The sequence below is a fragment of the Nicotiana sylvestris genome, chromosome 6 (assembly GCF_000393655.2).
Source record: "Nicotiana sylvestris chromosome 6, ASM39365v2, whole genome shotgun sequence".
NCBI classification, from domain to species: domain Eukaryota; kingdom Viridiplantae; phylum Streptophyta; class Magnoliopsida; order Solanales; family Solanaceae; genus Nicotiana; species Nicotiana sylvestris.
This window is the reverse complement of record NC_091062.1, coordinates 6,913,313-6,923,873: the sequence shown is the minus strand read 5'-3', so window position 1 is coordinate 6,923,873 and position 10,561 is coordinate 6,913,313. Positions and strand designations below refer to the sequence as shown.

The 10,561-nt window shown below is 31.3% G+C and overlaps 1 protein-coding gene across 1 annotated transcript; it reads right to left on the bottom strand.

Annotated features, from left to right (window-relative positions):
- Window positions 1-5,321: 5,321 nt before the first annotated feature.
- LOC104244099 (cytochrome P450 734A1-like) lies at window positions 5,322-10,052 on the bottom strand. Its single transcript, XM_009799409.2, has 5 exons — window positions 9,539-10,052; window positions 8,493-8,716; window positions 7,973-8,214; window positions 6,916-7,342; window positions 5,322-5,948 (listed from the first exon to the last, which is right to left on the bottom strand). Exons 1-5 carry the CDS (start codon window positions 9,813-9,815, stop codon window positions 5,493-5,495), a joined length of 1,626 nt encoding a protein of 541 aa, XP_009797711.1. The 5' UTR covers window positions 9,816-10,052; the 3' UTR covers window positions 5,322-5,492.
- Window positions 10,053-10,561: the final 509 nt, after the last annotated feature.

Sequence of the window (10,561 nt, the reverse complement as noted above, 5' to 3'; positions counted from 1 at the left end):
TATCTTAAAGCGTGCTTACTAAAAAGCACAAAGTTGCCTCCTATGTTTAAATTTTAATTAAGTACTAAGAAACAAAATATTATAATTAAATACCATCAACACATCATAAACTAGGATTCAAATACTAATTAATCGTGCTTACTGCTTAATTCTTGCTTGTAGCATGTCGCGTAGAATACAATTATAGGCACCTAGGCAATTGACTTCAAAAATAATTTAAAAAGAAAGAGATTTATTGTATCTTCAAGTTGTACGAAATTCATTAATGTGTTCTTAAGTTACGCGTACACGATAGGGGATAATGACAAATAATAATTTAAATAAAAGAACGATTTTGATAATATTTATATTATTTTACAAAACTGTGTACTACGTGATTTATAATACATGTATCGAGAAGCTAATTAGTTTTAAAGAAAGAGATGTGTTATATGTTCCAGTTGTACGAAATTGATTAATGTGTTCCTAAGTTACGCGTATACGATGATAATAATAACTAATTAATTTTTTTTTGGTTGGGTTGGGGGTGGGGGGTAATTGCAAATCATTATTAAAATTAAAGAGCGTGCAAATTAGATGCATAATAAAAATATTTATAATAATCCTAATAAAAATTGTATTAATCAGGTGGCTACGATTCTTCGTAGCACGTAAACCGAGGTTAACGACGCGATAATGAATTAATTAATGTTAATTAGTTATATTAATATGAAAAACTGTGTTGCACACAGATACAGCTCGTAAACAATATTATAGGAATTCGTAGTTAAATTTTAAAGGTAATAATTATGGAAGGCTTTCACATGCTTCAACGCATGCTTTGGTTCCTACTTAATGAACAACACCAAAAAAGACAACTAAATATTACTTCATCCCATCTTAACTATAGATTTAGTTTTTTTCATATTTATTAAAAGGTAATAAATATAAGACATCATCTACTAAGTTACCTCTATTAAATGCTCTTTGAGAATTTAGTAGTATTAAAAAGTACTACTATTTCTTTTATATTAAGGTTATTAGTTAGAAATAATTGATAAATTTAATCTTGAATTCTTAAAATGACAATTATTTTAGAATAAGTTTTTGAACTAAAACGATACTCCCATCGGTCCACAATAAGTGACCAATTTGTTTTAGACACACCCATTAAAGAAATATTAAATTTTAGGCGAAAATAGTTAGTGCGACTAAACTGTCCTTCATTAAATGTTGCACCATAGTTATAGTGGTACTTACTTCTCTTCCCAAATGTGAGGAGTAAATGACTTTTTAGGGATACGTACATAAGAGTAATTTTTGAGAAACAAATTAAATTTTTTCTTGATTATATAAATAAACACTTATTTTGGACCAAAATAAAAAGCAAATTGATCACTTATCATGGACCAAAAGGAATAAGAACAAAATTGTTCAATTTCAAATGATATAAAGATGAATTTGATCAATTTTTCCAAAATATATAAAAATGTAACATGAAAGAGGGAGAGAGAGACTAATAATTGTTTAGTCTCTACCAATTCCCAAGAACATGCAATTTCATAGGAACCATCAAAATTCTTAGAGCATGAGAAAAAGGGAAGATTGTTGCTTTCAATCTTTGCTACATGCAAAAATTACAAACTCAATGCCCTAAAAAGTTGCATTTGCTGCATGCTTCCATATTATCTCTCTTTGTATCATTTTTCTTGGGCATTGTAAATGTTCTTTACTTTCATAATCTCCTGGTGATAATAATCAGTGACGAAATTAGAATTTTTACTACGAGGGTTAAAATATAAAGAAGTCAATGAATGTTAATATATAGTATATATGCATCTAAAAAAAAATATACCTACAATGGTAGTTTTTCAATGAAGGAGTGTCGATTGACACCTCTTTATAACATAGGTTTGCCTCTGCTAGTAATAGTAGTAAACACCATTCATGAAGCTAAGCAATACTAGTGCATTTTCCAAATATTGCGAGTAATCCATATATTTGAAAAATACTCTTGAAAATAAGATATATTTCATATTACAACATGTAAAAGTAACCTAATAGTATAAATAAATTTTTTATATTAACAATATACATAACTTAAACTCTTTTTCTTGGGCATTGCAAATGTTCTTTACTTTCTTGATCTCCTTATAAGAGTAGTAGTAACACCATTCATGAAGCTATAAAATATATTTGCCCTTTGCCAAGGTTAAAGGGCACCTCAACTTCCAAGGATTTGCTTTGCAAAACAAACTTAAAGCAAACTCTATCTTCCACCATCTCTTTTTACTAGTATTATACTCGCTCCGATCCAAAATAAGTGATTTTTTGGTTGTTTTTACACATATTAAGAAATTCAACTTTTAATATTAATTAGTATATAAATTGACTATATTAACCTTTACTACCTCTTTACATAAACACTCCTAACACATACTCCAACATTAATTACTCCAAGGGCAATGTAGAAAAAAAAATTAATTCATTCTTGAAATTTAGAAAAATCACTTATTTTGGACCAGAGACAGTAGTAACTATTATTATTAATAGTATGTATTTAAAGAGTACTCAATCATTACGAATTACATGTATTTTAAAAATATTCTTTACCAACATCGAACTTACACATATAGTTTCTAGACTTGTGTGGATGTTATTAAATTGTAACCTTAGTTTTACTCAAAATTTAATAGTAAGGAAGATTTTTTGCAGTTTTGCTTCTCATTTGGTTGTCTAAATAAGTGGAAGTAAACAATTAATTATACTCTATATATTTAAGAAAAATAAAACAATTATTTTCTCTTTTGTTCACCTCTCTCACAACTTTGTAGAACTAAAAATAGAATTAAGGCTTGCACGAGTTACATTCTATGAGAAAACTTGCACAAAAATATTAATTATAGTTTACAAAGAGAAAATGGTCTTACAAAGATCTCATGTATTTTATATTACTATATCTTCAAAGTCATAATAGAATGATCTCCCGTAAATTAATTATATTCTATATTTTCCCTTTAATCTTTTTTAAGTGTTCTGTTTTTACAAGCTCGTATTGTTTTCTCTCTTTCAAAAATAAATAATACTATGCCTCAATTCCAAATAGATTAGGACCAATAATATGAATTTTTACTTCCATATAAAAGGTGACTTTGCATAATTAAAAGCCTAACTATGCCATAGCCAAACGACATTCCCTAAAAACATAATTTTCTCTAATTAATGTCTCCCAAAAGTTTTAAAATATTGAATTTTTCTAAAAAATGGTGCATGCTTTTTTCCACAATAGGTCCAATTTCCCAAGGTACTGTTCGTAGGGACAATTGTTGCGGCAACAATGGGCTCACTAGCGCGATTCAGTGCCCAATTTTTTTTTGTTATCGATTTTACCAATCTATTGGTAACTAAACTACATAAACAAAATTTTCTTTGATATTCTTTTTATTCTTGCACCATCCAATATTACAAGTGGAAATTATAACAATTTTGTTCGATGATGGTGGTGTTAGATTGGAAGCGGAGCGAGCAACGATAAAGTTATTTTTGTGTGATTTACAGGGGTTTGAGCCTGAGCGGATCTAGAATTTTAAGGTGGCAGGTGCCATAATTTTCTTTAATGTATACTTTGTAATGACAAATACGGAATTTGTTAGGAATGTTTATCCGGCTTTTCTGTTTATTCGGGTCAACCTAATCAGTATATTTTATTTGCAAATATAAAAATTACATCTCAGATATCAAAAAATAAACGTAATTAGTATTTTAAATAAGGAATAACACATTTATTATAACAACACAAGTAAAATCAACATTCTCACTAGGAAATTACATCTTTTTCTATATACTAAAAATAAATTTACACATGTAAGATAACATCTTCGAAAAGAGAATTACATCGACCAAATAAAGAAAATTTAAAAAAATATCTTCAATAGGTAAATTTGCCCCATAAGTATAAAATTAAATAAACTACAAATTCTCAAAAATTAAAATCATAAATCTCATATTTTTTTAAGCAATGTTCATGAAATTTTCACCATAATTTAATAGTAAAGAGATTTAAATAATACTTAAGAACCATATAATAACACAAATTTTTATGATATAATAAAAAAAGATGGAAAAAATTGATCCCAATCCAAAATTCATGTTAAGACCCAAGTTTTTTGGATTTGAAAGAAGAAAACTCATAAATTTAAGATTAAGAAGAATGCTTATTTTATATAATTTTAAAGTTTTGGAGTCTCTTTTTTGAGTGTTCTTGCTAGAAACCATATATAAAATAATAATAATAATACAGAAAAAATATAAAAATAATAAACGACAAATAGAAAATTGGGAGGCACCCGGAAAGGGAAATGACTGGGACAAAAGGAAATAAAAAGCACAAAGAAAATGGAAAGTCTTACAAGGTTCAAGATAAATTCTAACTTGAATTTTACACACGAAAAAAACTTTCAAAAGGTCTACCAGCCGTGGCAACTTTGTCTAGTTTACGACTGCAGATGGCAGGATAAAATATTGAACCTACTTTAAGAAAAAATCAACATATGTATATAAAAATTTTATCATCTGAGCGGGTGCCATGCCACCCCTTCCTAACGGGGTAGATCCGCTCCTGGTTTGAGCCGCAGAATCAATCACTAGTACTTGCATTAGAGTAGGCTGTCTATATTACACCCATTGAGGTGCAACCTTTCTCTGGATCCCGCATGAATACGAGATGATTTGTGCACCGGGGTACTCCGATAGTGGTGTCGGGATCAACTTACGTGTACCTCGACTATTCTATTGAATAACTACTAGCTTTCACCAGCATAAGTAGTGAATAACTCTACCACCAAAGTTAATGCCGAATGAAAAGAAATCCTGGTATTTTTTTTTTTGCTTCCGATAGGATTTGGCCGGAGATTTTGTTTGAGTAATTCTTTGTTTATCTAATGTTCATCACACTTGTGGATTCAGGATTTATAATCAGTAAATTTATATTGAAAATACTTATATATAAGGTTCGAATTAGACGCAATAAATTTGACCGTACGTAAATTGCGTCTACTCTAGATCTGTCACTGGTACAACAAGTCACATTTAATTTTGAGAGAGAGAAAGGGGAGAGATGCAACACAAAAGCTACCATTTCAAAAGGTATACGTGACAATATTACAAAACTTTGTTAGGATTTGAGCCAATATACATTACATATACAAAGAGTGAGAAAATGGGAAATCCTATTGAGTCACTATATAAAAATCCTAACATAAACATGCCGAAAATCCAAGCATTTTTTTTGGCAAAATAAAGACAAGGCATGACTCTACTTGAAGGGTTAGTTAGTACTACTATTTGGTGCAAAAAAAAAAAAAAAATCAAGAAAAAGGAATGAAATAAATTTTCTCCCTACTTCCTATATAATTTCTCCTTGCAACAACACATTTAATTCTACCTTCATTTTTTTTCTTTTTTTTTTCTCCAAGAAAATATATGCACTCATCACACACCAAAATATAGACATGTCAAGAGCTTTTGACAATTGTTGGATTGGACAAGCGTTGTTGAAAGATGATAGGTGCACCATACTGAGGGTGAAGTAGCATCAAAACTGTTGGAGCATGTTTATATTGTGGAGATAATCGTAACGTGAACCGTTGGAGTATAATCGCTAAAGTTAACTTGGTCTGCAAGATCGCCAAGTTTTGACCTATGCACTGGCGTACTCCGAGCCCAAAGGGAATGTACGCCACAGGATGCTTAGCGGCTCGCGCTACTCCCTCAGAAAATCGAGCAGGATTAAATTCATTCGCGTCATTACCCCAAATCGCTTGATCGTGGTGAACTGCTAGAATTGGGATCAAGACTTCGGTCCCTAGGGGAATTTTGCAACCGCCAAGATCCACATCAGCCTTTGCTCGTCTGATCGTTGCAACGATCGGAGGGTAAAGACGCAAGGATTCATTGAGTATCATGCTCAGCTGCAACACCAAATCATAACCCCATTAGAACAACAACAACAACCCAGTGTAATCCCACAAGTGGGGTCTGGAGAGGGTAATATGTACGCAGACCTTACCCCTACCCCGAGGGGCAGAGAGGCTGTTTCCAGGAGACCCTCGGCTCAAAGAGGCAACAAGAGACACTATATTAGTACTATCAATAGACTCATAATAAAACAACATAAAATACCATAAAATCCATAACATAACATAAATACCATAAAAAACAAAGTAACAGCAATACAAGAGATATAGTAAATGCGAGAAAGATGTAAGGTATTAATACACAAAAGATAAAGCCCATCATCAGTAGTTGATCAATAGCATTCTAAGACTAATTCCTAACGGGCTAGAAAAAAGAAAAAAAACTCAAGTCATAATATTAACTGTGTTATGACAATGACAGCTTTCAAACTAATTGCCAATAGAGCAATTTTGTTCTTAACTTCTACTTTGATGGAATCCACACAAGTGGTAGTACAACTCCTTGTTTAAGAAAAAAATAATAAACTAATTCCCTTTTTGGGTAATAAAAAAAGAACAAAAAACAGTACTTTGGTCATATTCACTTATGAATAATAAGCATAATTAGTTAATTACTAAAAGACAAAAAGATGAATGTTTTTTTTTGTCTTAATTGCACATTCTTGAATAATATGAAAAAGTATAATTAATGAATAGAAAAGGAGAGAGCCTACACTGAAAACATTATCAATGACTCGCTATTTTACATCAAATCAATAAATACAAGATGTATTTTCATAATTAAATAACATGTTTTATTATTTTAAGTCGTAAGTGACATAAATAGAAAAAAATATCAATGATCCGGTGCTTACATAGAATCAAAAAATGCAAGATGTATTTTTTTTAAATAATATTTTTTTATAAATCATAACTAATGTAAATACTGAGTGCGGATAAATAATTAATGGGATAGACCTACCATCTTAAGCTTGGCAAGATCATCTTTGGAAGGTATGTCACGTGAGCCGCACACCTTGATCACTTCGTCACGTGCTAAGTCCTGCCACTGTGGATGCATAGCTAGCAAAACGGTCGTCCACGTCAGCAAATTCGACGTCGTTTGTTCACCAGCAAAGAAGAAAGTCTTGCATTCCTCAGCAATATCATTTGCAGTAATCATAGAGGAATTAATTGCAGAATTATGATTAAGAGGACTGTTAATAGATGATGATAATGATGATTCCTTCATGCTTGCTTGTATCATTAGGCCTAATAAATCTTTTGGCCCATTTTCTTGCATTTCTTTTCCCCAATCCTCTGTCCTTTCTTGTATCAATTTCATTAACGATTTCTTAATCTCCGTGTCCAGTTTCCACGATTTGATGTTTCGTCTCGTGGGTAGAAACCTAAAATGGCCATTAATTAAAGGAAAAAAAGAAAACAAATAAGTTAAACATTTTAGACTATTACTTTAGTAGCTATATGCTTAAAGTGGTCATTTGCGCAAAATGGCCTTTTTTGATGGCACTATTTAAATTTTGACCATCGCTACTTCAGTGGACTAACTTTATCTGTTTTTAACGGCAAAGCTTTAGTCCGCTGAAATAACGGGGCGTTTGCGCAAATAGCCTTTATTGATGGCACTATTTAAATTTTGTCCATCACTACTTCAGTGGACTAAATTTATCTGTTTTTAACGGCAAAACTTTAGTCCGCAGAATTAACGGGGCATTTCCGCAAATAGCCTTTTTTGATGGCACTATCTAAATTTTGTCCATCGCTACTTCAGTGGACAAACTTTATCTGTTTTCAACAACAAAACTTTAGTCCACTGAATTAACGGGGCATTTGCGCAAATAGCCTTTTTTGATGGCATTATTTAAATTTTGTCCATCGTTACTTCAGTGGACTAACTATATCCGTTTTCAACGGAAAAAATTAGTCCACTGAGTTAACGAACGAAATGTAAATAGTGGTCTCAGAAAAGGCTATACAGTGCAAATAATCCGACTTAGAAAAATAGAATTAATTTGTACCTGTAGCCAGGTATGAAGACTTTTTGAAATGCTTCAGAAGCTAGGACCATTTGTTGAGCTTGTAACCTAAAAATAGCTTTTCCTTGTTCATAGCTACGACCAAAAGCTGTTTGTGCTACAATATCTTCTGTTAAAGTTTGAAACCATTCTGATACTTCAATTTCTATTCCTCCATTCTTTGAATTTTGTGTCAATTTCTCCAACATTTCAATTACTTTGCTAGCTGCCCCTGGTATTAACAACTGCAGCAAAAAATATATATATTCTGCATGTTATATATAAAAATTGTACAAAATTTATACATTTTTTCGGCGGCCGAATGTAAATAATTTTTGGGGCTGGCTAAAAGTTAAAAAACCCCTAAAAACTTCCTAAGTCAGTATCCAGAACCCACTAATCCGACTAAACTAACTGAATTCATGTCATTAAAAGTCCGCTACAGGGGTGACTTCATTCCTGGGGCTCGAACAAGAATACCTAAAAAAATAAAAAGGGAAAAAATAAAAGGAAATTTACTTACTTTGAGATTTTCCATATGGAAGGTAGGGGTAATAATTTTCCTATGATGAGCCCATTTTTCACCTTTGAGACTAAGTAAACCATCTCCTTCAAGTTGTCTAATTAAAGGGTGAGCTTCATTTTTCTCATAAAATTCAGATTTTGTAGTAAAAATTTCTCTAATAAGATCAGGATCAGCTACAGCCAAACGTGGTGTTGGTCCAAACCACACTAGAAATGTTGCACCTGCATTAAATATAAATTAAATTAATTACACCTCCAATATTAAAAAAAAAAGGCACTTTAAATAATTAAAATTCTTGAAAATCAATAGTAATAATGAGATGGAAAATTTATACACAAAAAAGGAAATGACAGAAAGCAACAAGTATTTATTAACAAGTTATCACAAAAATAGGCAGTGATTCAGAGGGATGGATATAGTGTAGACCCTACAACATAAAGGGAAAAAAGAGAGAAAAACAAAAGAAGAGGATAGAAAAATGACAACTCAAAAAAACTAACAACTTCATCAACAAGAATTTAAGTTACACAAAATCTAAAAGAACTATAAAGACAAAATGAAACAGAAAAATAAATAAAGTTCATGAAAACCCCATGACTATGATGTTCCAAAACTTCAAAAAATTTAAGAAATTTTAGTTCTTGGACCACAAAAAAAATTATAATTAAAATATATTTTGGAAAAATAAAAAAAGGAAATAATGAGAAAAATTAAAAATGCTGCAGCAGTATTCTGAAACACTGAACTTCACAACTTCACCAACTCATCAATTGCAGAAAGAAAAGGACATAAAGAGCTCTAAAAAAACAAAGTACAAACAAGAATCCAGCTTTCATATTTCAAGCTCAAATATCACAACAAAAACACAAATTACAAAAAAAAAAAAAAAAAATCATAGTTTCAAGAAAACCAACAAAGTACATAAAGATATCAACTTTTTTAACATACTAAGAAAATGATTTAAGACAAAAAAATAAAAAAGTACAAAAAAAACATCAAAAACTGAATTTTTTTTCTGAAAATTTTGAGAATATTAAACTTACCATAAATTTTCTTCCAATGATGGTAGAAGGAGAGAACTCTAGGAAGAATATTATGAGAAGAATAAGGCATAGTTTGAGAAGAAGCCTTTAACATAAGACTAACAATTTCCTTAGCATTTCCAATGAAGAATTTATAAGGAGGTCCTCTAATGCCTTGTTTGGCAAAATGTTCTTCAATTTTTCTTGGCCTTAACCATAAATAAGCCACAACCCTTATCATAATAATTGAAACCAAGAATGAAAATCCAAGAATCTTGAAAAATACTTCTTTCTCCATTGGAATTCTTTTAGCTAGCTTTTTTTTTTTTTGTTTTGAAATATTTAGCTAGCTAATAAGACACCCTTTTGTTGTTGTTGTTGCTGCTGCTTCTTATTAGTTTCTGTGTGTGATGTGTTTGTGTTATATGTTTGCTGCTTCTTTCTGAGTGTCTTCTCTTTTTAATGTGCCAACAAAGTTTGTGAGAGAGAAAGAGAGAGAAGTTTGTTTGGCAAGGCCAACGGCGTAGGGGCCGCCATTGGAATTATAAGGGTCAACGAATTAAATAAAAAAATTCTTTTTATAACCGTGATCTTCGAGCTAGCTTGCCCGTGTTTCGACTAATTTTACGTGGTAATTTTGCTACGTCACACTATCACATATAAGGGGATGGGATACCTGTTGTCTTTCACCACTCACTAGTATAGGTGTCGGAACCAGATACCTATTACCTTCCACCAGTACGAATATCGACTACGGTCAAAATCTCTATAACAACATCCTTATATGACAGTCATTCACTATCAAAAATATTTTTTACTCGAGACTAATTTTTATATTATGTTATAATATATGTCTTCTATAATAATACTTCACTATAGTAGCTTAAAATATAAGAACAAATAAGGCTATTATAGAGAGGTTAGACTCTAATTCTGTCCACCAAAACTTGATTGTTGTCCAAGCCAGCTTGCTCGTCAGCTCGTATTTCGACTAATTTCACAGAGTAATTTTGCTACGTCTCACCAGCATAGATATTGGGACGA

What these genes read in the sequence shown, in the direction of transcription:
- LOC104244099 (XM_009799409.2), bottom strand. Translation starts at nt 9,815, where the DNA reads ATGGAGAAAGAAGTATTTTTCAAGATTCTTGGATTTTCATTCTTGGTT. An exon ending in TCATTGGAAGAAAATTTATG is followed by an intron (nt 8,717 to 9,538) that starts GTAAGTTTAATA and finishes TATTTAATGCAG; the next exon opens with GTGCAACATTTCTAGTGTGG. An exon ending in TCCATATGGAAAATCTCAAA is followed by an intron (nt 8,215 to 8,492) that starts GTAAGTAAATTT and finishes TTTTTGCTGCAG; the next exon opens with TTGTTAATACCAGGGGCAGC.